The 27,352-nt window shown below is 47.1% G+C and overlaps 1 protein-coding gene across 6 annotated transcripts in view; it reads right to left on the bottom strand.

Moving 5' to 3' along the window:
* Nucleotides 1-27,352, bottom strand: part of SLC4A8 (solute carrier family 4 member 8) — a 157,285-nt gene that overhangs the window by 66,558 nt on the left and 63,375 nt on the right. For all 6 annotated transcript variants that reach the window (XM_053294000.1, XM_053293997.1, XM_053293999.1 and 3 more), the window contains 3 exons: nt 5,684-5,815; nt 3,976-4,111; nt 1,405-1,565 (listed from right to left, as the gene is read on the bottom strand). In XM_053294000.1, coding sequence (XP_053149975.1) covers nt 1,405-1,565; nt 3,976-4,111; nt 5,684-5,786 — 400 coding nt within the window. In that variant the 5' untranslated portion in view covers nt 5,787-5,815. The remainder of the gene's footprint in view (nt 1-1,404; nt 1,566-3,975; nt 4,112-5,683; nt 5,816-27,352) is intronic.

Genomic DNA, 27,352 nt, shown 5'->3' with positions numbered 1-27,352 from the left:
GATTACTCCGAGGGGTAGGAAGGTATAGTGGGCTGTCCCCAAAAATACTTTCCTCTACCCCTTTCACTCCCCCACCTACCAGACTGGAACTTTACAGCAAAATGTCAGACAAGAGAGTCATAGTATATCACGGTCCTATAGCTTGAATTAATTATTTTCAAAGGCCTCCCTTATTTAAAGATCCCTCATTCACTCACTCCTCTGCTTCAGAACAAGCTGCTGAAGCCAGTGCAGCCCAGTAGGTAGGAGACTCCTCCAGCCTCCCAGGAGCCAGGCCAATCCTTTAGCTTCCTTTCTGGTCAGGAACTGAGCCGGGTGAGACCATGAATGCAAGGAGGTGCAGGGTCATCTCCCCTGCAGATTGCAGCTGCTCTAGTGCTGACCCTCTCTCCCCACCTCTGACTTTCCTGCCACATGGTCCTAGCAAGGAACCGGAAAGCAGGAACTAGCCTGGAAAGCAGACAGGAAGGTTGGGCCTAATCCAAATAGACAGTATTTTCTAAGGGGAACCTGGCCCATTTTTGGAATAAGTTTGAAAAATGTCAAGCAAGCTTCATTAATAAGGAAAATAGACTAATAACATTAAACACTTTGCCTCTATAAGTATTTAATGTATAACAAAACCCTCACTTCCCTAATAAAGTTCTTTACCACCCCTTTGCTCCCCAAACTAGTTGTTCTGGAGTCGTCCCTGAAATTGAGAGAAACTGGTAGATCACAACCAGTGGTCCCTTTAATTTTTTTCATCTCTGTGCAGAATGAGTTTGTTCTGGGCGGCAGTATCAAGGCAATGTGTGCGCACCTGCATTCAGAATGGGGCCTTCTTGATTCAACCTGAGCGGAATCTAAAATGAACTGAGTGGGCATCCAAAAACAATTGAGTGCACACACGTGAGCATGCCTTAAAGGGAACAGTGATCACAACCTGGCAACTCTACTCCGAGCCACTGCAATGAACATATGAAGTCGCCGTTTTATAGCTGCTTCCCTCATTCACACAAAGAAATCTTAAGTAGATTTAACTAAAGGTTTATTCAGCAACAACTCCATTTTCTTCTTCTCCTTTCCCTCTTTTTTCCTCTTGACTCCTCCCCCACACTCTCTAAAGGATCTCCCTTGGAACAAATATCCAAACAAACAAATTGCAAAAGATTACTGAACAGAATAGAACAATTCCCTTTTAGCAAATCAGTCTATCTAGCTCCATACTGTGACAGGCAGCAGCAATTCAGGGTCTCTGGCAGAAGTCTTTCCCAGTTTAGTTACCTGCGATATGTGCGGAAGACTGAATCTGCGGTTGCACGCAAGCGTAGCAGGAGGGCACCATTTTCTGCCTCAGGCCCCAAAATGTCTTAAGTCACCTTTACTCTATTCCATTTCTTTTTAATCATAATAAACTGGCACCTGCAATTTCTTCTACGGTGTTTGCACACATATCCAGAAGGACAATCCCATTGATGATGCAGCTCCTCAGCTCAAAGAGACTGTGCAATGAAAGAGTAGCCACATATGGTTTACTCCAGCGCTCTCCTCCATCTTCCACGTCTTCCTCAAACTTCAGCCACCTGCAAAGTGATACACGCCAATGCGACACAAATCAATAGCAACAGCAAACAAATACAACAAAATGACCTTTATCCTGAGCATGAGTATAACCTTTTCTGGAATACCTAAAATGGCCCTACAGCATTGAGGATTTCAAACATATCATTTATTTCTAACCTGAGAACTAAAACCCAGAGAGACTGAGAGACATTTTATACATTAATGTTAATGAATAGTGGCACCATTTAGGTAGGGTACAGTCACAAACAATTATTCTTCAGGAGCACCAACAGCTGTGGTCAACTCACTGATTCTACCCATCGATTACAAAAAGGGAGATGGACCAATGCATCAACTATGTATACAGAACACACAAATCTCTTTGCTAATTTAAAAAAGGTGACTGTTGAACCAGTAACTATAACACCATTCTTGTTTTTAAAAAGTACTCTTATAAAAGAAATCTTTAAAAACATAACCACAACAAATACTCTTAATATTTATGGCTTTTTGTCTTTCAAGAGGCAGGTAAGAACTTTTCTTTTTAAGAAAGTCTTTGAGATTGTCTACCTTCTTTGATCTAGTTTTGTTATTTGTTGTTATTATATTGTTTGATTTTGTGGGTGCTGCTTTTAATTTTGTAAACCACAGTGAGATCTTGTATGAACAGCAGTATAGTAATATTTTTAAATAAATTCATTTCGCAAATCTGAAAACAGTGCCCCTGCTAGAAAAGCAAAAAATTACTGAGCAGGGGTGAGTGAAGGGTAGGGGAGATGCCAGGCAGGCAAAATTTGTGTGCAAAAGAATGGTGTGCTAAACAGGAATTCTCAAATTTGGGTCCTCTGATGTTGTTGATCATTCCCAGTGACCTCTGCTAATGGACTACTTCCTGCTTATCAATGACTGGTGAACATGCAAGGCAAGAGATGCGCAGCAAGGACTGTGAACACCAGTCATTGTTCTTCTCTGGAGCAATGAGCCATGCACTGCCAAATCAGGATTAAACGCTCATAGGCAGGGCTAGAAGAGAAAGCAAGCATATGGTGTAAAGGTAAAGTGTGCCGTTGAGTCGGTGTCGACTCCTGGCGACCACAGAGCCCTGTGGTTGTCTTTGGTAGAATACAGGAGGGGTTGACCAGGAGGGCATAAATCAAAGCTTCAGCAGAGCTCAAGAACCAGGCAAGATAAGGGAGAACCGAGCTAGATTTGGAGGGAGAGGTGGATGAAGGTGTGGTGCCAGGGAGGAAGGTTTTCTGCTGCTGCCTTTGGCAGACCAGATAGCTCCTGGGGGATAGGTGCCTATTCAGAAAACAGCATGTCCCATGATGCAGCCAGGGTTTCTCAAAGTGTGAGGTAAATCTCTCAAGGAAGATACACAGTTGCCCCTTCAAGATTTCCCCAGATTCTTTTTCACACATACATGTTGACTGATTGAATTCCTCCTTAACAATAGACTACAGGAGGGTGTTATGTTCATCGCTCAGTTCCGAAATATCAGTGAGGCAGTCATCATTACAGGCTCTCCAATGTACTTCCCATAGAACGCTGCCAGCCTTGGCTGAATTTTATGAAATCCTGATCTGAGCAGATAACTAGACTGAATTCTCCCCGTGTTCACAAACAAAAAGAGAGAGGAGAAGTCACCCGTCACACACACTATTGCAAACCCTTCCATTTTGCTCTGAAAAGAAAAAGCTACCAAAGCTGCAAGCTAGTAATGCTGCATCTGTCCAACTGCCATAGGTGATAAGCAACAGCGGCTCTTCTGCCAGTAGATGGCATCATCAGACAACAAGGCAAGGCAACAGCTAAGCAAAGGTGAAGCTGATGATGACAATGAATTTTCTTGGCATGAGTTTGGTTAGTAAATGGTGTTTTCTACTTCAGATATGTCTACACAGACATTCTGAATGGGTTTGGAAATGCATTTAATGCACTGCTGAATCAGTGATGCCATCAAACTCTGCTCAAAGTGGAATTTGGCAGCAACCTAATAGTCGTGTGTGTGGCAGAAACAAACCAGTCTGGAAATTGGATTTACTGGAATCAAGAAGATCGTGCTGCAGGTCTGGAAGCCTCCCATAATGCTGCAGGCTTGGCTGCCAATGAGCAGAAGCCTCCTGATTTATCACACAGTGACATCATCTCATTCTGACAGATCCAATTGGAACTGTGTAGGACACATGCATGGAGATGCTACTGTCCCGATTCCCCTGGACACCCCTGGCAGAGCACAAGACAGAAGGGGAACTGTCCAGAATTGGCATTCAGTTTTCCCAACGGGCTCTCTGCTCTTATATCAGGGGAAATGTTATCTGACTCCTTTAGACTCTCTCTCTGTATGCTTATTATGCTTTCAGTTTAGCATTATTATACTAAAATGGCTGTACAGGTTGCAGGCATAAAGCCACTGTCCTCTGGTTTTACCTTGCTGCTTCCTTCCACTCAGCATCTTCACCCTCTTTCATACAGATTTGATCCATTTCTGTGAACAAATCGTGGGGCATGTGCTCCTCATCTTCCTCCATGCCAAGGATAAACTGAACTCTCTGAGATGGGGTATCTAACAAAAGTGTAGCCAAAAGAAAGCAAGAGAAGAGGGTAGAGATAAGTCTTTGGGACATGTTGATACACCTTTTTAAATATCATGCAAGAGTAGCTGAAGTCCTATGATGTTTTTAGACATGGGAGTGACTTGTAGGAGCAGCATATAGTAAAAACACAACCAGGGAAAAGATAATGCATGATACCACAGATGAAGAACACATGCAAAGTTATCAACTTCCTGCACTGCTGACTGCCATTTCATGCCAAATCAGAAATGCAGAGAGAAGGCACTATCCTCCACCAACACCATCTTTGCAGCAATGCCTCTTTCAGAAAGTGCCAGTTGTGCTGATTCAACTGACTCCGTTTTATTGTTTGGAGTGGCAGGATCACCACAGTTACTAAGGTCATTCACATGACCAGCCCTACCTGGGTACAGATGGTCATGCAGAGTGCCAAAATCAGTACTGATCCTGGCACTCTTCAAACAGGTAGCCTGGGTTTTTTTACCCAGGATAAAGGTGAGGTAGAAGAGAATGCACACCCTTCTACGGCATCCCTTCTGGTCCTGTGGACGCTCAGGCAGCCTGAAGCATGAGCATCCATAGAGCCGGGCAGCAAGAGTACCCGGCAGTGGGGAAATCCCATAATGCACTGCACTCCTTGCATGGTGCATTGTAGGATGCCGGAGGAGGAAGTCCTCTGGATCCCAGCTCTGCTACTCGCTGCCCTGGAACTCATGTGGGCACACGAGCAGCAGAGTAAAGAGAACCCACCTGCTCATGTGCAGAGAGGCAGATAGGAGGTACACTGGTCATGTGAACAACCTCACTATGTGGCACGCCTGTCTCGGCTGCATTGAATCAATGAGCCTCAGGCGCCCATATAATCCCCCATCATCTGGCGGCACCTTGTGCCCTTTGCCTCTGTAAAGATGCTACAGTAACATGCTCCAAGTTGGTCCAGGGACAGAAGTGTGAAACACAAAGGTCAGCCTTAGTATTTCCCATGTGTACAAGGAAATCATGTAGTGTTATATTGCCCAAACCTTGACTCCAAATTTGTTCCCAGCCATGTAATCCAATCTTGCCATTACCTGGTCACTGGCAGTATAGTGTGGAAAGCCTGGGGAATGCTCATTTTTAACACCCATGAATGTACAGCTCAAAGCCATAGTTATGGTAGGGGGCACAGACCACACTCACCTTGCCGTATCACTCCACCCTCATCCATTGTGTTAAATGGCAAAAGGGTCGGGAACAGCACATACACATCTCTACAACCAGGCATTTCTGGCTGAGCGAAAAGTTATTGGTTGTTGCACAGCAGCGTATTGCTGGCACTACAGCAGCCTAAAACAGCAACACCAGCCTTCTCACAGATCTGCTTCCCTGTTCCCTGTGGGCTTCTTTCCAAACCCTTTGAGGAGAGCAAAGACTTGCTTAGTCCTATCCAGACTGGGGATTTGGGGTAGACATTCCTGAGCTCCTAGAGAGCAACACAGACTGTTGGACTGACCAGTATAGGGCGGCTGCTTGGCTATAGACATGTTCCCACCACACAGAGTAAGATGGCACTGCAAGCATACCATGAGTCGACTCTTCTGGAATGGTTCCCTTTGCCCGGTCCCGCTTCCTATGTTTCGGGCCATGAGTTCGGTGATGTCTGTGACCCTGTCGCACCAATGGCATCCGTACCCCAACATACAGAGTCCTATGCCCTGGAATAAAACAGAGACATTTGGGGTTGCATTGTTGGCACTACAGCAGTGTATTTCATCATTCTGCATAAATTGCTCCTCAGAGTTTGCAATGCAATGTGCAAGCCCCACCGTCAACCAACAACAGCCACTCTTTAGCACCAGGCCACCTTTAATCAAAAGAGCCTAAAATCTGAAAGGTCTTTCAGTAATCCTTCTGGAAAATACTGGAGGGCAAGCTAGACATGACAATCAGCATGTGTTTCTTTTCACATGTTCACCCAATTCACATATAAAGCAAGATCAGGACTTACTTTAGCAGAAAAAGTAGAATATGGAAGAGGAGCACAGAATGACCTCAGATGACTGCTCTGTCTCCCCATTCCAGGCACATTTCCAGTACTGGAGCCAGAAATGGAGGAGGAAAGCTGCAGCTGACTGGGACGAGCTGAGGTGGTGGTGGGGGGGGTTCAGGGTCCACCACCCACCCACACCCATTCCTTTTATTATTAAAATAAGTCCTCTCTACTCCTCACTTCATATGTGAATGGGGCAGCCACAGGGCACAGAAGAGGCAAAGTGCATTGGGGGAGGGGGGCAAACTTTGTCCCACATACTGGATTTCTGAAATAAAAAGGACAGTGCATTTCATATTAATGCTCCCATCCTTAGCACTCATGCAAAATGTGCCTTTCCTGCAAGTTGTCATAGGGGTTCAGCAATTTGAAGATGTCAGCGGGGTGAAATACTTGTCTGAGTTGCTTGCTGCCCTCTGCTGCTGCATCTGCATCAGACAGGGAGGAGCAAGATAAATCTTCAGGAGCAAGGATTTCCCACAGATTAGACGTCCTGTCCTAAACTTCACCAACTAGACCGCCAATGCTCTGTGTGTGGGACACAGAGCAGGGGCTCTGAAGAGGATGGAAGTTGGCAAGCTGGATCACGTGGTGGTCTTTCAAAAACCTCAGTCCAAAGCATGTCCCCAGTATGAATGCCAGAAGAAAGCAGCCTGCAAGTCAGAAGGAAGCAACCTTTACCCTGGATGGGAGCCTGCTTTGTATGTCAGTTTAAGTCTCATGATGGAAGAAAAGTGGGAATTAAATGTAATAATATACAGAACATAAATACATTCACCTAGACAAAAGGAAAGTCCCCTACACACTCTGCTGATGCTGTCCAGTGCTGCTCTTTTCGAGTAGTATTTACCTCGTGGTCATGAAGACCATCTTGATCGGCCTTGGAGTCTGGCAGTGGAAGCCCACTTACATATTAGCCAGCTGTGGAAGTCACAGTTAGGTGAATAAACAACTCATAGGTAAGTCAGGCAGAAGCCCAGCTAGAAGGCAAGGGTGGGGCTGGAGCAGGGAGTAAAGGAGAAACAAAGTCTATGCAAGAGGGACAAGGAGGTGGGGTTGTTGTGGAGTGCCCTGGACAAGAACAAGCTAATGCACAGACTCTTTTGAAGTAGTGGGCACCAAGTGTGGGATGAAGATGCTGTAGACTGGGGTAGGCAACCTTGAGCCAGTCCACACATACACTTTAATTGCATTTAAAGCTGCCAGAGCTTTTAACTGTAGTACGACCAAATGCACAAAACTCCCGTTAAGCCTCATAACTCCAGTTTGCCCCGACAAACTCCAATTGGGACCTGAGGTTTCCTCCATGGGAGACCACCGAAGTGTTACACCTGTTCTGTCTGGCAACAGTGACATGTGCCATGAAATTTAAAGAGACAGAAACCTCCTACTAATTTTCCCTCAGAGGAGGGTTGTATCCACAAAGGATGCTGGGTTGTCTCGGCCTCCTGCTCCTAGACAGGGCCAATCAAAGCTTCGGCTCACAGCAGGAGGGAGGGGCAACCCCCTCAGACTCCAGTTCTTCACCCTGTCTGCTCCGAGCAGGTGCCCTTTTCTCTGTGCTCTTCAGTTTTGCTGTTTTCTTCATACCTCCTATCTGGTTCTATCTCCTTGCACTTTACCCTCCTAGTCTTTAACATTCGGCTTAATTCGGTGCCCTGCATTAGTACAGGGGGTGGCGGGGAGGCATTAGGACCCATCGTTCCTCTGCCGCCGCCTCCGTTGGCCTTTTTTAATGGTGTTGGAGATGCAGCGTGGCGAGGGAGAGGCTTCTCCTTCTCTCTCAGAGGACTTCGTGGCACACGTTGTGTGCCAAGCCGAGTGGGCAGCAGCTTCTTCACCCGCGCCCAAATCTCAGTCCCACAAGACTCAGAAGGTCCACAAAGCCTCCAAAGGCAGGAGGCGGGACAAGGACAGGCCAAAAGAGAAGCGGTCGGCCGCCTGCCTTCCTTCAGGCGGCAGGACCGTTTTGGAGCATCAGGCGGCTCCAGCTCCAGAAACCACCACTCCGGTTCAACAGTGGGAGTGGGAGCCTGGGAGCCCAAGAACTTCGGCCGGTGAGCTCCTCAACAACGGGGAAGGGCCCTTAGGGGGGTGCTCCTGACTCCGAGCCACCCGCTAAGCGTGCGTGCTCGCCAACTACATTGGCCGCCACCCCCCCCCCCACTCTCCTCCGATCCAGAGCCGGGCGAAGAGGACCTTCATCTGGCCTTTGCGGCGCTGTTGCGCCGCGTGGTGGCGGAGCAGTTAGAGAGGCTGCCCTGGCCGCCAGTCTCCTACCCCTCCCAGCCGCCGCCTTTAACTCCTCAGTTTCCCGCCCAAAATCCTCCAGCCGCCATTTTGGGCACTGCCTCAGCAGCCCCGATCACTGCCCTGTCCACCTCTCCTATCCTCCCTATTGGGGCTGGGGGGCCTCCAGTTTTATCCCCCTGCCATCCCTTGGTCCCCTCAGGTCCAATAGCCCCTCGGCCTCCTCCTCAGGAGCCAGTTTGCCCTTCCAATGTGTCTGATTCTGATCGGGAGGAGGGGGAGCTATCTGGGGACGAAGATGTTGTTCCTGCAGTCCCTCAGCAGGCCCCCTATCACCTGTTTTCGCAGGCTGGTTTCCCAGTCCTGCTTCACAAGGTTAAAAAGACCTTGCCACTGGGGGAGGGGGTTCCGCCCGTCACAGAGAGCATTGAAGGGGATCCGGCGGTGCTCCCTTCCCTGAAGCCACCCGAGATCACCATGCCTTGTCCTCAGTTGTTCCTAGAGCTGTTCCAGTCTGAGTGGGACAAGCCCACAGAGGGGAAAGGCCCCTCTGCTGCAGTGAAACATATGTATAACTCTAGTAGCTCTCTCAATGTAAAGTTCAGGGTTCCTCCGGTGGATGCGGAGGTCGCTGCTCTGGTGACGGGGGCCGTTCTCCCTAAGGAAGGCGAGGATGTGCTAAAGAATGTGGAGCATAAGATATGCGATGCTGCCCTTAGTAGGTCTCATGAGGCCACCGCTCTGTCCCTCAAGGCCTCCTCTGCAACATCCCTCTTTGCCAGAGGAGCAGTCCTGTGGGTCAAAGAGCTCACGCCTTTAGTGCCACCCGAACTGACCACTCTAAGACAGGGTCTAAACAAGCTGGGGAAAACAGTTACCTTCATGGCTGATTCCTCCTTAGATGCGGCTCAGCTATCTGCTCGGGCCCTAGCGTCAGATGTTACTGTGTGACACCACTTGTGGCTCAAAAATTGGAAAGTGGACCAAAAGTCCAGGTCCAACCTTGCCAATTCTCCATTCAAGGGAGGGGAAGCTTTTTGGTGAGATTTTGGACCCTATTTTGATAGAGACCATGGATAAGAAAAAGAAGATGCCTTCTTCTTCCTCCTCCTCCCAGTGTCGGGAATGTCGTTTTTCTTTATCCCTCTTCTGGTTTAAGGGCTTGAAATCTTCCTTTCGTCCTCACCAGAACAGACAGGACTGGTCCCCCTGGATTAAGGGTCAATCCTCATTTCGAGACAACAATTCCTTCCAGAGGGTTCAGCAGCCCGGCCATCCTCCCAAGCCCGGTTTCAAGCGTAACCAAGCCCGATGTCTGCCAAGTCTGGGCTCAGAACTGTGCAGACACCTGGGTTCGACAGATGGTAGCCCAAGGCTACTCTTTGGAGTTCTCAGCCCGACCCCCGGACTGTTACCTTCCTTCGCCTTGTTCCTGCAAGGACACCAAGTCCTTGATTAAGATAACTGATTATGGAGGCCATTCGTCATCTGGTTGCCATACAAGTGGTCGAGCCTGTTCCTCTGGTGGAGCAAAGGCTGGGGGTCTACTCCATTTTATTCTCAGTCCCCAAGAAGAACGGGGAGTGCAGAGCAATACTGGACCTCAAGTTTGTTAACAATTATCTCCGGAGAAGGGGGTTTCGCATGGAAACCCTACGCTCGATCCTAATGGCCCTTCAGGAGGGGGATTTCTTAGCTTCAGTGGACCTCAAGGAGGCATATCTTCATGTGCCCATCCACGAGCTGGACAGACTCTTCCTAAGGTTTGCTTACCTATCTCACCATTACCAATATCGGGCACTCACCTTCGGTCTACTGACTGCGCCTCGGGTGTTTACCAAAATTATGGTAGCACTTGTGGCGCACTACAGGACCAGGGGAGTCCATCTTTACTCCTACCTGGACGACCTGCTGATCAGGTCAGCCTCCTTGTCCAGAGGCCAGCGGGATTTTCAGCTGACCCTCTCCATGCTGGAGGCCCACGGGTTCATAGTGAACTATTCCAAGAGTTCGCTTCTTCCTCCAACCGAAGTTCTTCACCTAGGAGCTCTGATCAATACGGTCCAGGGGACAGTTTGTCTAACCCAGTAATGCAGAAATCGTTAGCATCCCACTGCCGCACTCTGATCTCCCGTCCCAGCTCCAATGTCCTGTCTCTGGCCCAACTGCAGGGTCAGATGGTGTCGACCCTGGGCATAGTACCCTAGAGTCATTTCCACTCTCAGCCGCTCCAGTGGTTACTTCTCAAGTACCAGGATCAGGTGATGTGCAGATCCAGAGTGCGCCTCAGACTGACACCTCGGGTGGTGCGGTCTCTGCACTGGTGGACGTCTCTTCGCGTGGAGATTGAGCGGGGGTCCTTAGCAGAGTGCAGTTACCCTAGGTCCAGGACACCATTTTGGCTTCTCGGAGGCCTTCCACAGTTAGAATATATCAATCTACCTGGAAGGCCTTCGCTCTCTGGTGCAGCTTATAAGGGGTTTTGCCGCTGTCCGCGACAGTAGCCCATGTGTTGGGGTTTCTACAGATGGGTCTGGATGAAGGGTGTCGCCCCAATACACTGCGCTGCCAGGTTTTCGCAATTTCTTCTGTTTTGCAGTGGCAAGGGGTCTATTCTCTGTCTCAGCATCCCCACGTGCAGAGGTTTTCGAAAGAGGCAGCTATACTCAAACCTCCCACAGTCCACAGGTTTCCACCGTGGGACTTGAACCTGGTTCTCCAGGCTCTTACTAAAGCCCCATTCGAGCCCCAATGGTCCATTTCCTTATGTTTGCTTACATTTAAGGTTTTGTTTTTGGTAGCTATCACTTACGCCAGGCGGATTTCGGATCTACAAGCTCTCCAGAAGGAACTGTCTGATTTATCCAGACTACGTCCTCTTACGCACCGACCCGACATTTATTCCTAAGGTCAATTAAGTGTTTCATAGGGCTCAAGAACTGATGGTACCTTCGTTCTTCCCCAAGTCTTCTTCACCTAAGGAACATGAATGGCATACCTTGGATGTACGTAGGGCGATAAAGATTTACCTTAGGTGCACTAAGGTTTTTTGGGTATCAGATTCCTTCTTTGTTTCGTTCAGGGATTGTTCATTGGGTAAACAGGTCTCAACATCCACTTTGTCGCGCTGGATCTGTCAGCGCATCAGGTTAGCTTACTCTGCTTTGGCTATCTCAGTTCCAGAGGGGATTAGTGCCCACACCACCAGGAGCGTGGCCTCCTCTGCTGAGGCATTACAAAATCCACGACTGGACCTCAGTAGATGCTGTCTTTGGGCAGGTGGTTCCTTCTTGAGGCCAGATCTCACAACTCCCTCCCAGTGGGTCATAGGGGCTATGGTAGGTCCCAGCATCCTTTGCAGATACAACCCTCCTCTGAAGGAAAATGAATCGTTGGCACTTACCTGAAGGGCATTTTCCTCAGAGGTACGGATTGTATCTCCTAGGGTGGTTTGTCCCCCCTGCGGGCTGTTTCTGTTACACCAGGTGTTGTGGAAGGAATAGACCTTCTTTTCGGATGTACTGTTGTTTTGCTATGGCGCATTATCTGTTTGCTTTTTCTGCTTGTTTCTTACCTATTTTAGCAATAGCAATAGCAATAGCACTTACATTTATATACCGCTCTATAGCCGGAGCTCTCTAAGTGGTTTACAATGATTTTAGCATATTGCCCCCCAACATTCTGGGTACTCATTTTACCGACCTCGGAAGGATGGAAGGCTGAGTCAACCTTGAGCCCCTGGTCAGGATCGAACTTGTAACCTTCTGGTTACAGGGCAGTAGTTTTACCACTGCGCCACCAGGAGCTCCTCTATTTTGTTCTGGAGCACGTTTTAGAGCTGGCTATGAACTGGAGTCTGAGGGGGTTGCCCCTTCCTCCTGCTGTGAGCCGAAGCTTTGATTGGCCCTGTCCAGGAGCAGGAGGTCGAGACAACCCAGCATCCTTTGCGGATACAACCCGTACCTCTGAGGAAATGACCTTTCAGGTAAGTGCCAACGATTCATTCCTGCTGCAAAGTCTTTTGTTTCCCAGTAAAGTAAAATCATTCTTTCCATATCTGTTGTGTACACACACACCTCTAAAAGCAAGCCACACTTCTACAGCTGCAATCCTATACACTCTTACTTAAGAGGATGACCACTGAAATAAATCATTTACTTCTGAGTAATCCCAGCAAGCCTGCAAACTGTTCTCGAAACTCAGAAAAACAGCTGCTATTTCATGGCCTGGATGGTCATGCTCCCCACCCCTGCTTCCCTTTACACAGTCACATCCCGTTTCAGATCTTATTTTGATGTTTCAGGCTTAACACATTTATGTGCGTCATGAAATGGTAGCTTTTTTCCTGAGTTTTGAGAACAGTTTGCAGGCTTGCTGGGATTACTCAGAAGTAAATGATTTAGTTCAATGGGCTTCCTCTGAAGTAAGAACAACTGTTCTCTCTCTCTGCCTTGGACTGCTCCATTGCACATAGCTAGGAGCAGAGTGAGGAAAGAGTTAAGCTGACATCTGCCTGAGGAAGCTAGCGGAGCATGAAGGACACACCCCCTTTGAGATCGTGGCCAATCACAGCCACTTTGCTGATGTGGTGACGCTTTGCCATAGTCGGACTGTGGACCTTGCTGCGACATCCTGAAACTAGAGTTTTTCTGGCCACAGTTTGCTGTACTTCTGTAGCATGAATTGGAGTTAGAATTTTTAACTCCAGTTAGCATTAACTGCAGTTAAAGTGTACGTGTGAAAAAAGCCCTTGTTTCTCCAGCTGCTGTTGCACTACAATTCCCATCATCCCCAACCACAATTTACTGTGGCTGGGGATGATGGGAATTGTAGTTTAAAAACAGCTGGAGAAACAAGATTACCTATTCCTGCTATAGGCCAAACTCCTATCTGAGGCCATTTTCACTTTCTTTATCTATGGAATCTCTTTTCTCCACCACCATCAAAACTAAGACTATGAACATTTATATACTGCTTTTCAACATTTATCAAAGCACCACTACCAGGGCTTGAGTTTCCCTGTAGCAATTGTGCATGGGGAGAGCATGGCTTTGAAATACAGAATGTATATTATTATTTATTATCATTATAAAACAACAACAAATATTTATATACCGCTTTTCAACAAAGGTTTCCAAAGCAGTTTACATAGATAAATAGCAAATAAATAAATAAGATGGATCCCTGTCCTCGAAGGATTCACAGTCTAAAAAGAAACACAAGATAGACACCAGCAACAGTCACTGGAAGTACTGTGCTGGGGGTGGATAGGGCCAGTTACTCTCCCCCTGATAAATAAAGAGAATCACCACGTTTAAAAGGTGCCTCTTTGCCCAGTTAGCATGGGTTGTGCCAATTTAGCAGGGGTTGATATAAAAAACATTTATATGCCGCTTTTCAACACATAAGTTTCTCAAAGGAGTTACATAGCAAGAAATAGGAGAAACTGGTTTCCTGTCCCAAAAGTGCTCCGAATCTAAACACACACACAAAACAGCAGCAACAGTCACTGGAGGGATACTAAGCTGAGCTGGACAGGGACAGTTGCTCTCCCCCTGCTAAGTACAACACAGTCACAACTTTAAAAGATGCCTCTTTTCTAATTAGCAAGGGAGATGCAAGGTACAAGCTATTTAGGGCCCCACAGGTCATGACTAGCCCTTATAAGATTGTGAGCCCTTTGAGGACAGAAAACCATTTTATTTATGTTTCTTTTTCTGTGTAAACCACTTTGAAAACTTTGGTTCAAAAATGGTATATAAATATGCATAGTAGTAGTAATGGCCCAGAGAGTAATGGCCCAGAGAACAGAGGAGAGCTGGTCTTGTGGTAGCAAGCATGACTTATCCCCTTAGCTAAGCAGGGTCCACCCTGGTTGCATGTGAAAGGGAGACTAGAAGTGTGAGCACTGGAAGATATTCCCTTCAGGGGATGGAGCTGCTCTGGGAAGAGCAACTAGGTTCCAAGTTCCCTCCCTGGCTTCTCCAAGATAGGGCTGATAGAGATTCCTGCCTGCAACCTTGGAGAAGCCGCTGCCAGTCTGTGAAGACAAGACTGAGCTAGATAGACCAGTGGTCTGACTCAGTATATTGCAGCTTCCTATGTTCCTATGTAGTTCAATATATTTCTGATGGCCCACTTTTCCAAAAAGGCATCGTGTTTTGCATTGCTCACATCTCCTGAATAGTCCCAAGTAGACCATATTACTATAAGTCTAGTCATGGGATTATGAAAGCAAGAATGGAAGTTGCCAATTTTAAATCTGAAGGAAACAGCTGGAGCCTTCTAACCAGACTGATACTATATATACCATTGTATTATATATACCAACTATTGCCTCAAGCAGGTAGATATACCATTGTAGCAATTACTGACACAAGCTTTGACAATGTGGGAGTTGCTGGTGATATACGAATATTGGCAGGGGACTGTGCAAATGTTGCTGCAGACCCCTTTTCCACTACTCTGTGCCATTAACTGCCCATCTGAGAGCAAGAGCTGATGGCTGCACTGTAGTGCCAGAATCACTGCTCAGCAGCGGTGTTCCTGCCATCTGCCACTCGGCATCAACAGGGTAACCATGACAGAGCACTCTGCTTGGTCTCAAGTGGGCAAAGGCTCAGACTACACACCTACACTGCCAGAATCCCAAAGCACACGCGAAGTCTAGTGAAAAGTTCCCTGATGCAGTGCAGGGAGGGGGGTTGCAACTGATGCAGGAGATCAGTAGATTAAAGGTGGTTTGCAGGTATTCTGGCAAGGGGAAGAGAAGCTGCTGGTAAAGCAACCCAGTTACCAGAAGACATGTGCACATGCACTTAGCAGATGAGGGTGTCACAACAGAGAGTGAAGCATCAGGCTGGCTAGCTGCCCTTGGCCCATACTGAGCATTTTGTTAAAGGGTCAGAAAGGATGCATACACCAGGGGCCAAAGGGTGGGCTGCTGGAGCCCAATGGCTGTTGGTTGGTTGGTAAGCAGATAAATGTGCAGGCAATGGCTTTGCAAGAAGCTTCTTGAGGCAGTGCATTCAGCTCCAGGAGGCTACAAGGCCACTTGAGGTTCATCAAGAAAAATGCAGCCCACCAGGTGGCCTGTTAGGGGCTTGACAACCGTTCTGTTTTTGTCATGTCAGACAAGTTGCACAAACGGGAGGCTCACTGTGTCTGTCACAGAGGGTTAGGTTGCTGAATTACAAGTTCTGGAGGCCTGACCTACAGTGACACTGAAAAATACAAGCTGCCTCCTGACCATTCGCTGTCCAACACAGCAGCAAACAACTAAAAGGAGAATGGAGTCTAAGTAGGCTGCCTGGGACCCAGTGAGAGTGAGATCCTTCAGACTACTTTTGTGCCCCAGTCCTCCGATACCTCAATACAATAACTGTTACCAAACTGCCCCAGAGCAATTGGTTAAGGCACTCCAGGTATGCTTTTGGCTAAAGTGGGAAAATTAGCTTGGATTGGGAGAACAGTTCTGACACAATATCAGTTTAACAGTTCTGGTGTATTTGGAAAGAATGAGGCGGCGTAGGTATAGTTTCAAGGCTTTATTAAGGGTAAAATGGGGCGTTGCAGAAGGCAAAAAGAGGGTTTAGTCAGGCAATTCAATAATTTAACTAAGGTTCTGTCTGGTGAGGCCGGCTGTCCTCACCCCCGGGGCCAAAGCGGTGAGGGGGCCTGAGGAGACAGGGATGGGTGGCAGCTGGAGAGAAGTGGAGGAAAGACAGCCAAAGGCAGGGACCCAGCTCCAGCGGAGTAGAGGCAGAGCTCTGAAAGAGCCGATGGGGGGGCACACGAGGATAACATCAGCAGCATGCCTCCCAAAGGGAGGGGGTCTGAGCATGAGGAGGGAGAAAGGGTAGTAGTCAATTACAGGGTACTAGTTTAACCCACACAGAGCATCTGTGCAGTAGTACTTGATTGCTCCCCTCACCCCTGCCACAGCCCCCCTCACCTCAGACATCTCTCCTCACCTGAGCCACACCCTCACCTGAGGCGCACTCCTCCTCCTCCTCCTCCATCCCTTTACTGCATCCCCCTCACCCCTCTTGGTCTCAGCTGCAGCATTATTGCTGCCTATTGGCCAAGCTGCAGCCCCCTATCCCCAGAGACCTCCCCACCCTCACCCAAGCCCCACTCCTGCTCCTTCCCACAGGAGCAGCAGTGGTTGACTGGGCCCTTCCTTGCTGCTGCCGCCATGGCCACTCATTCCCTTCAGGCCACTGACAGGCTTGGGCCCATCCCTCGCCCTTCCTATTCCCCTCCCCTTTTCTCTCCTCCACTCGCTTTCCCCCTCTGTCTGTCTTCCCCTCCCTTCTCTCTCTCTTTCTCTGTCCCTTCCTGAGTTAACAGATCTTGTTCCCTCATCTAATTCACACAACGGCATCCTCCTCCTGAAGGGGCTCTTTCCTCGCTCATGATCATTCTCCTCACAGACCCCTGCCCACCATCCTTTTATCTATATAGTTTCCTCTCCTCTACAATCAAGAACATCTTCCGACCAGTAACAGTTGCATTCTAACTGTCCTTAACCATCATATGCTCCTCCTCCTCTCTATCTGCATGTGGAATCCTCGCTGCCCAATCACCATGGTGCTTCTGCTCTTACTGGCTCCTCCTCCCTATCTGCGTATTGAATCCCCACTGCCCAATCAGGTGCTTTTGCTCATGAACTCTCATGAGAGCTGCTACACACAGGATTAGCCACGGATATGCCTTAGAGAATTGAATATATAGAAGATAGATAAAGAGGAGTGTTGGCCCTGTAACTGGGGGCGGGCGATGCATAGCCTGCGAGGAGACATATAGGAAGCCAGCCAGGGATGAGAGGCTGGCTGGTGGTGAGTGTCAGGGGCCCCCTGAGAGGGGCAGACCGAAGGAGCAAGCAGCCTGGGACGGAGGAGGCACAGGGTGATGCTCAACCCCCTCCCCATCCCTGCTCTGAGGCTGGACCTGGTAAGCCTAGCTAGGCTTGGTAAGTGGACACGGATGTGTAGCCGGACAGGTTCTAAATGAGAGTCTTGGTCAGAGGCTTGTAATAATTTGGCTAGAGTACTGGATAAGAGCTACTTAGACGCTTGCAATACCAAGTGCCTGGAGAGTAAGGAGGGGAGCAGAGAAATAGACACGGAGGTTTAGAGATAGATGGCTGGAGAAGTTAGCATTACCTATCCTTCCTAGATGCATTAGGTCACATGATGGCTGGGCAGACGTGCCTCCTCTAAAGTGTAGGGTAGAAGTGGGGATAAAGAGCAAGGGAGCAGCAGCATGAGAGAGTCCGTAGGATTGCAAGATCCAAACAGAGTTGAAAACCATGGTGGCCTGGCTGGGATATTTATATCTAAAAATGTGCCCTGAGGCAACTATTGACTCAATCAGGTAGATCCTACCCTGGAAGACAAGGAGTTGCTGTGCAGAACAAAAGAGTACATTGCTACATGGACTTAGTCACAGCAAGCTATGCAAATGTGGCTGTCTGAGGTGAATGGACTATGCTTGTTTACCATCTCAGAGATCACGATGTCCCCAGGTGCAAAGATACACTCCTATAGTTTGTTAACGAGGAACTCCTCCCTGGTCTTCACTAGTCAATTCATTAATGTGAACGAGTTGGGATATTTGCCACTTATCTGTGCTTCTCCTTGGGAGCATTTCAATGTTATCTTGTAGACAGAAGGATTCCTTCCCAGAGTGATTTACCTTTAATAGGGTTCTATAGAGCCTGGCTCTACCTCGTTAGCAAGGGATGGGCATGTCTTGTTTCGGTCTTGTTGACAGCTTGGCCTGAAGGCACACTGCCAGCATAGCCTGTGCTATCGACTTGCTTTTGAGTCAAGTCTTTTTGACTAGGCAGGGTGAAAAGTCCATGAACATGACCCCGAAACATAGCTTATTGGCAACAATAACCCAAAGGTGGAGGGGTCTGCAGCTGTCTGCCTCAGGGACCATGAATTCCCATGCATTCCCCACTCCTGCCTGTACAACAATCCACTACCAGTTGTGGGGGTGGTGGGGGGAGGGGGAGAATGAGGCCTGACTCTGCCCATGGTGCTGAAAAGTCAGATTTTTCAAGTAAGGAACTTGCCTCTGTAGCACCACCATGTTTGTTAACTGCTCAGTCTCCCACAATCTTCCTTACATTCCAAGATAAGAAGAGTGAGAGCATATCTGGAAGCCACCAAAGAAGCCAGCGTACACACCTTCAAACCATGGCTCTAGAATGCTGCTACCTCTTAGATGAGGGGCTGGGCTTGAACACTCAGCAGGCCTGCTTAACTATTTAGGCATTCAGGTGTGGTCTGATCATTGTGGAAACAACATCTGTCTTCTGTCTTGCCTGGAAACTTTCCCAGATCCTGCATGACCTGACATTGCTGGAACCCGCCACCTGACAAACAATATCTGCTGAGCATACATGCTCCAGCCCTTGACAGGGGTCATATTTGTTTTACATCAACTATAATTAGCAAATATGTGAGATCCAGTTCCCAAGTTCAACAAATGGTATTGTCTGAGCCAAGTACAGGTACGAACTTGGTAGAATTCAGTATCTATCAGAAGCCAATATATGTAGTCGTTAACACATCATTAAGTATTGGCTTCATTCAAAGAAATAATGAACAACAATAAAATGCATTGTGTGGTTCATTGTTTCACAATCTTCCAGTCTTCTAGTTAATTCTACAATAAAAACTGTTCTAAGTAAAAGAATGGAAACTGTTTTAGGACTTCCTAAATCAAAGGAAAAACTAGGAAAGGTGCTTCTGCTTTAAGCCCTGATGACATCAGCATAGTGTCATGATCCTGGACTCTGAACCAGACTGAGTGAACTACTACTCCAACCAAGTCCCAATGGCACAGCCCTGCTGTCCTCTAATTTGGAGGAGTCCCCCAAGGGCCTACCAGTCATAATAGAGCCCCACCCCCACCCCGCACAATGATGCCAGATCAGGCAAGCACTTGCCAAATCAGGCAAGGCCCCTAAGAACCAAAGCTTTCTTATGGAAAGGGCAGAACCAAGTCACCAAAGCAATGGGTTATAAAACCCCTCACTTTGCTGAAACTGCTGGAGCAACATTCCTTCCGTGTTGTAGAACCCAGATGCGGTATTTCTTGATTGGCTCTAGCTGGATTCCTGGCCTGTTGTCGTTGGAGCGCTCTATGTATGCCTATGGCATCCCTGATCTTGCCTTGGAGGAGACTGTGAACAATATACATGGTCTGGAACAGCCTGGAACAAGATACATGGTCACTTTGCTGTCATGGAAGAATAGTAATATGTAATCTGGATGGGTATAATTTGTTCATTAAATTTGGTGTACCTAAAGCAGCTGCATCCATCAACAAAAGGCCAAATTGCATGTAGATACCTGATGTATTCTATCTAGTAATCTTTTGTGTTTTGTTGTTTAGAGGCTTGTCCCAGTGGGGATCCTGTAGAGAGTGTGCGTTGTGAGGTGGGAGGAAAAGTGAGGAAAAAAAGAGGAGGAAAAATGGAGTTGTTTCTGAATAAACCTTCTGTTAAATCTATATAGGATTACTTTGTGTTTATGAGGGAAGCAGCTATAAAACAATGAGGTCATTCACACAATCAAAAACTGTGTTCTACATGGGTTTGGGAGCTGTGTGTGCTCCCACTTTTCAGTTGTGTTGAAGCAAAGTAGGCAGAAAATCTGGTTAGAATGTATTTTGTGGAAGCAAGGTAGGTAGAAAAGCTAACCAGGTTTTCTTCCTACCTTGCTTCCACACAACTGAAAAATGGGAGCACCGTGTAGAACACAGTGTTTGATTGTGTGAATGACCTCAATACCTTTTGCTGCTGACTGCTGAATTCTTCTTCAATTGGACAAAGAGAGGTGGTGAGAGGAACTGGGCTGATCATTCACTAATTCCCTAAGATATAGCTCTCTTGAGTTGTCAGATGTTTCTCAGGCTGTCTTCCCCCGGCCCCTGCCAATGAAGACACAAGGCATGGATGGAGGAAAAGAGGCCATAGCTTTATTGATTAGCAGCCAATTAAAACAACTAAAACAACAACGAGAGCCACCTAATGGCACAGTGGGGAAGTAACTTGCCTAGGGAACAAGAGGTTGCCAGTTCGAACAGGGGTGTAACTAGGGAAAGGGGGCCTGTGTTTGCCCCTCTCCCCAGTGGCCCCTCAGAGTGAGGGAGATAATGAAGAAAATAGGGAGGGGTGGAACTAGAGGCCCTCAGGAGTTGGGGCCCAGGTTCTTTGAACCCACTTGCTCAATCATAGCTACACTCCTAGGTTTGAATCCCCACAGTGATATAGGAAGATGCTGAAAGGCATCCTCTCATACTGCATGAGAGATGGCAATGGTAAACCCCTCCTGTATTCTACCAAAGACAACCACAGGGCTCTGTGGTCACCAGGAGTCGACACCAACTTGACAGCACAACTTTACTTTAAAACAACAATGAAGGCATTTGCTCTCTATCCCTACAGTGTGACAATTAAGAATTCACAACCACTCGTGCAAATCCAACTTACATTGCATTGGATTCAACTTGAAACAGCATCATGGTCCTGTGACAGATGGTGCTCCTCTTAGCTGACCAAATGGTCAAGGCATCTGCAGGAAGCCTCACCCCCATGCCCCAGGTTCTCCCTGCAGGCTAGAAAAAGCTCCCAGCCAGCACTCCTGGAGCCATTGAGCATCTAGAGACTGACCAAGAACCCCTCATCATGCCAAACATATGCCTGTAGGGTGCTCACCAAGCACTATCCTATTTCCCATTCCACACTGTACCTGCAGTTGTGACCAGGGAAGGAACCTAACTATAGAGAATAATGTGAGGTAGGCAAAACAAAAAACAAAACAAAAACCCTCCATCAACAGCCAACCCAATGAAGGCCAAAACATTCCTACCCAGCCCTCAAAAGAGTGACCAGCCGAAACCCACATGATGGTCAGGGATGGGAGGGAGGTAGTTGCTTCTCCGACACCAAAAGGGGATTTGGGAGGGCTGTGGCCGCAACAGTCCCTCAAACCACCCCCACTGAGAGCCCCATCCAATCCCAAGTTCCTCAAATGCTTCACGCTTCATTAGAAGTGAGGCTAGGGGCAAAGAGGCCAAGCCCAAGAAACACTTGGGCAGATTCTGTTTCTCTTGTTTCAGTCACAGCCCTACAGCAAAGCAGTCTCCCTGTCCATACCAGATTTTTTTTTTTTAAATCCTACAGAAAAATGAATAAGTGGTTCTAGTAAGAACTAATCTGCAACTGGACTAAATTTGATACAAATTGGTTAGGCAGTTCACAAATTAGCCCACTTGCATCTCAAATGTTCATGCATCTGTCATCTTGAATTGGGATGGTTCATAAGTTAATCCACTTGCCCCTCAAACATTCACGCATCCACCATCTTGAATCAGAGTGGATGACATCATCACAAACTATACCGTTGAGGTGTCCCTATGTGTCCCTACAACTGTACCCAATTTGGTTCATGTTGGTCCAAGCATTGATAAGTTGATAGGGACACACACACATGGACACATAAACAGACAGACACACACATGGACTGCCAGGTGATCTCATAAGACTATTGGGAAGTAGGCTAAAAATAGCCCTTAACTAGGAAATGAATCTCTTTTTTTTTTCCCCATTTACAGGTTTTAATAGGAAAACATCCAGAAGGTTCATTAAAGTAGAATGAAGAGATTTTTTTAAAGCTTGCTTAAGTCAGAAGCAATCAAGCCAACCTCCTGATAATGGAACTGTATTAGGAAATTCATATCCACACGTTGACTGTGACCTATTAAATTATTCCAGCCTGTCAGACTAATACCCACTGGATGAAGACAATCTCAGCTCACCCTTGCTGTATGTTGCTTTCTTCTGTTAGCGCAGTTTCCTTCAGAACTTTATGTGTGTGTGTCCATTTCTCCCCAGTACTTAATTTGAAACAGAACTAAGTTCTGTTGAGTTATGTGCCAGCACTCAAGCACATCAAGAAGCACCAGTGTTCTGACCCAGAAGGCCTTCTTACTTATTTTAAATGGGCTCAGGCTATTGTTACGTAGTGGGGAGGAAAACATTCTCCGGCTCCATCTTTTCTGTTATCATTCAGGACTGGGCCCTGGCATTGAAAACAGACATCTGAGTTCAGAAGTTTTGAGTCTGTTAAACCCTGTCCTTTATTTATACAAAATTGGCAGAGAAGGGAGATTTGTGACATTTTGCTCCTGTGCTCTTTATTACTAATTCAAGCATATTGTGACGGACTGGATCCAAAAAGAGAATAAAGAAGAAGCAAGGAAAGGAACTGCAAACATTTCCCCCCCACCTTTGTGTTGAGATGGACTTCCTCCTGAGGATGACTTTGCTTTGGTATAAAAGGAATTATTTATAGAAATTGACCCCCTGCTTGCTCTGTGTGGGATTGGATAGAAACACACAATAAACGCCACTGATTTCTAAATCCTATTAGGTAGATTGCTGCAAGTCACTTTAGGGCCTGTTTTGGCACGAAGTGCAAGATAGACATTTAAAACAAATAAAAAAGAAAGGAATATTTTTCCTGGAGAAAGAGGGATGTTTGCCAGAGATAAATTTCCAGATATAAACATAAGCATTGTAAATAGCAGTAAGTGGAAAAATCCGGATGACTTTCAGACTCCTAATACTGTGGTTGAAACCAAGGTTATTTCACCAGAGGGTCAGTAGTGGACACACATATGAAGACATTCCTGTAAAATCTGATTTCATCCCCAAACTTGCCAATTCAATTCTCAACCGGTTGTTCTGATAAGAACTAATGTGCCTATTTTCCTTTCACTATAATCTTAATTGATAATTACCATCCTCACAAGTTAGCCCACTTCAGCCTTAAACGTTTGTGCGTCCGCCATCTTGAATTGGGGTGGACGACATAATCACAAACTACACCGTAGAGCCGTCTCTATGTGTATCTACACCAGTAGCAAAATTGGTTCAAATTGCTTAGGCGGTTCACAAGTTAGTCTACATGCGTCTCAACCATTCATGCATCAGCCAGCTTGAATTGGAGTGGATGACATTATCATAAACTATACCACTGAGGTGTCCCTATGTATCCCTACAGCTGCACCAAATTTTGTTCAAATTGGTTAAGATAGCCCACTTAACCACTTAAGTTAGCCCACAAGTTAGCCCACTTGTGCCTCAAATGTTCATGCATCTGCCATCTTGAATCAGGGTGGATGACTTCATTACACACTACACCATTGGGGTGGCCCTATGTGTCACTCACTACAACTGTACCAAATTTGGTTCAAATCAGATAGATGATCCACATGTTAGCCCACTTGGACTTCAAGTGTTTACAAATCCACCATCTTGAATTGGGGTGGATGACATTATCACAAACTATGCCATTGAGGTGTCCCCAGGCATTGCAAAGTTGATAACGGGCGGAGGACACACACACAGAGACACATGGACACACACAGAGACAGTCACACAACACAAGGACACACACACACAGAATGCCGGGTGATCTCATAAGCTTACTTTCCTTAAGGAAAGTAGGCTAAAAATACAGATTTTGCATCTTATATTAAAATCTAAGAACTTTAAATAGAATTTTGCCTCTACACTAGGCAGAGGATTTTTGACTTTGGGGGCCTGTTTGCATGTTTTGCTCCAGGGACAGATCTCAAGCCCAGTGGCACACCTAGGTGATTTTGGCACCCATACCTGAAGGCTTTGGGTGGGGGGGCCTGCCACAAGGCCCCAGCGCCACAAGCCACCCCACCGCAATTCCCCCCCTTTTAAGAGAAAAGAAAAAAGAGAAGAAACCTGCATTTTGGGAGCTTCCAAATGTCCTGGAGGACCTCCCCATGCTTGGCTGCAAAAATTTTTGCATGGCTGCAAAAATGGAGGAGTCCACGGTGCCAAATTGGTCAGAGGGCAGGTCGGGGTGCAAGGTAGGTTGTGGGGAAGCTGGCGGCATCATGCTGACCAGGCCCAACACAGAGTTGGAGCCTAGCAGAGCAAGGCAAATGGGGAGCTCTCTTTCCTTCTCTTTCTCTGACCCCAGCGGCAAGTGCTTCGGCAGGTGGCATAAGTGCCCTCACCTCAATACGCAGCTCCCCTGACCAATCTTGCTCCCTTTGCCATATCTTCTCCAGCCAGACCTCACATTACCCAGCAGTCAGGCCATACCCCACTATGCCTGCCACCCCCTAATCTTCCTTCAGCCCATGCCGGGACTGAGTCCACTTGCTTTCCCCTATGGTACTTCATTAAGCACCCGTGAGCACACTGAGCGCTCCGAGGCTTCCGCTCGGCACAAGCCTTGAGTCCCCGCCCAGCCCCATCCCAAGCCTCCATTATTCAAGCTTCGCGTGCTTGTCTGCTGCGAACTCTCCTCCCTCCCTTGACTGACTCCTTTTCCTCCTCGGCAATCAGCTTTCCGCGCCTTGTTCTGCGCACCTCACCCTTTTGACATGCTACCTATTCCCCCGCAATGCTGCTCTAAAGGCCCCTTGGTTGTACCCGAGAGCCCTTCTCTCATGTTAATATATTTTTTATATAAGGGCAGGCCTACCAGCCACTGCACCTGCCACCACCACGGGGGAGGCCTGCTCGACTCACCCTCCACCCCCCAGCTACATACATGGCGGCTACTGGCAAAGATCGGCGGGGCAGGGCGAGTGTGGGGTGGCATCAAGAGGGCCCCCCGCCGGAGACAGGAGGCCACGGACTGAATCCCCAAGGTCCGGGGGTAAGGGCACCTCTGCTCAAGCCAGTTGTAGTTTGGGCTCCCATATGCCCCTCCACCTTCACTGCAGGAGAAAAGTAACAAGTGAACTGGACTGGACTGAGTCATTTGAACATAGCACATGACATCCTGGCTGACAAAGTGCACACACATGCAGCAAAGGAAGTGGGTATGTGACGGCTGCATTTCAGACTAAATCAGTATGGTGGCGCAGTGGTAGAGCCCCTGGTGGCGCAGTGGTAAAACTGCCGCCCTGTAACCAGAAGGTTACAAGTTTGATCCTGACCAGGGGCTCAAGGTTGACTCAGCCTTCCATCCTTCCGAGGTCGGTAAAATGAGTACCCAGAATGTTGGGGGGCAATATGCTAAAATCATTGTAAACCACTTAGAGAGCTCCGGCTATAGAGCGGTATATAAATGTAAGTGCTATTGCTATTGCTATTGCTATGGGTACTCACACAAGAGGGACAATTTTCAGTGATCTCTCCTTCCCTCCAAAGCACTCTGTGCTATCTGGGAATGTGGCCCTGAAGATTATGTAGCCAGTATCTCCATCCATGTATCTCCATCCATAAATAATAGTTTGAGCAGGCATTATGATGGAGCAGAAACAAGCATCCAGGTAACACCAACAACATCCGTATAACTCCCTGAAAATCAAACCAGCTCTTGCCAGAAGACAGCTTCTCAATTATCTTAGCACAGTCCCAGAATCAGTTCAGATGATACTCCAGACAGCTCACCTGGGCAATAATTGCTCGTGCATGTGATCTACTCATGTGAGCAGTGAATTCACAGTTTCTTTCAGAGATAAACTGGGATAATTCACATTACAGTACACTGACTTTATTGTCATTGTTATGGTTCTTGTGGTTTTATTCATTGGTCTTGAATTGCCATTGTGTGGCAACAAAGACAGGAATGCATGAAGTACAGTAATAAAAAAGCTTTCCCTAATGATTTCCTGTACATCCTCATGAAGGCTTCTCTCCCAAGACCTGAAGGCTCTGGATCTCTCCTTCTTTCTTTGGGCACACCCACCCAGAAGAATTCTGTTTGCTTTCTTGCAACAGTCCAAGGAGGCAAGAGAGAACAATTTGTTTAGGTCTGTATTTAGGTTTGTGCACTGAACATTCTACAAAGAAAACAACCCAAAAAAACCCCAATTCTGCCATAGGTTATTACTGTAATGTTCATTAGGTTTTTCCTGGTGATTTATTGCATTGGTCCTCCACTGAACACTCACTGTCTGCACTCTCAGATAATTTTTCCACTTTGAAAAGACTATAAGTTTTGAAGAAAACATTTTCTTGTGCTTATGATCAGCATAGAGAGGTACAGCCTTGCTTTGGCCTTATGACACAATGCAGCCCTAACAGATCCTTACTTATCTGTATCTCCTCTGCATAAGGAAAACTTGCACAATGCTTTGAAACAGTTTGTGCTAAAGAACAATTTTATTCAGAGGAATATTTGCAAGCAGAAGCAGCAGGCTGTATTTGTTGGATAAATATTTGCTAGTCATTGTGGGAGGTACTCATGCTGTCACAACTCATGCTGTCACACTGTCACACTTGGTTGCCTGTTAAGATATTTTAACCATGCTTTTGTGCTGGAGTGTCAACACAGCAGTAGTTGCTCCACCCAAAGGATGCTAATGTCACCACAATGCACCAGCATTCTCACTAGTGAGCCCTTACATGCCATTTTGGTAATCACTAGTCTGAGGAAACTAGCTTTTTGGTAAAGGATAAAAATGTTTCATAAAAAGAGTGCTCTGTAATCCTCCAGTTCAGGATTCGCTGGCTTTTTACATTCCATGCACATGGAAATTCTACACAAGATCTAATATCAAACCCAAGGTACAGATCCTTTTTACCTTAAAAAAAAAAAAATCAGTTTTCATTCCTTATGTGAAAGTAAAGCTTGGAGCCCTCACAGTTTTGAAAGTCTGTTTGAGGGGAAAATCCCTGCTCAAAATAGCTGTGAAAATCTCCACATTCCAGGGTTCCGAGCCTCTTCAGGCAGCATGGCGCATCCTTCCTTTCTGGATTCCAGACAGGTTCCACTGCTCATACACGTCTATCTCTGAGGCAGGGAGCATACGAAAGGTGGCCTTTGGCACTCCCAGTTCAGTGCTTTATACATTTACACCAGCAGTGCTGTCCCTCTTCCTGTTACTATGCACCTTCTTGAGCCTCCCCCCTGCTTCTTAACCTCTTTGT

This window comes from Hemicordylus capensis, chromosome 2, assembly GCF_027244095.1.
Source record: "Hemicordylus capensis ecotype Gifberg chromosome 2, rHemCap1.1.pri, whole genome shotgun sequence".
Lineage (NCBI taxonomy): Eukaryota > Metazoa > Chordata > Lepidosauria > Squamata > Cordylidae > Hemicordylus > Hemicordylus capensis.
The sequence above is the reverse complement of the archived record's forward strand: the minus strand, read 5'-3'. Positions and strand labels throughout refer to the sequence as shown.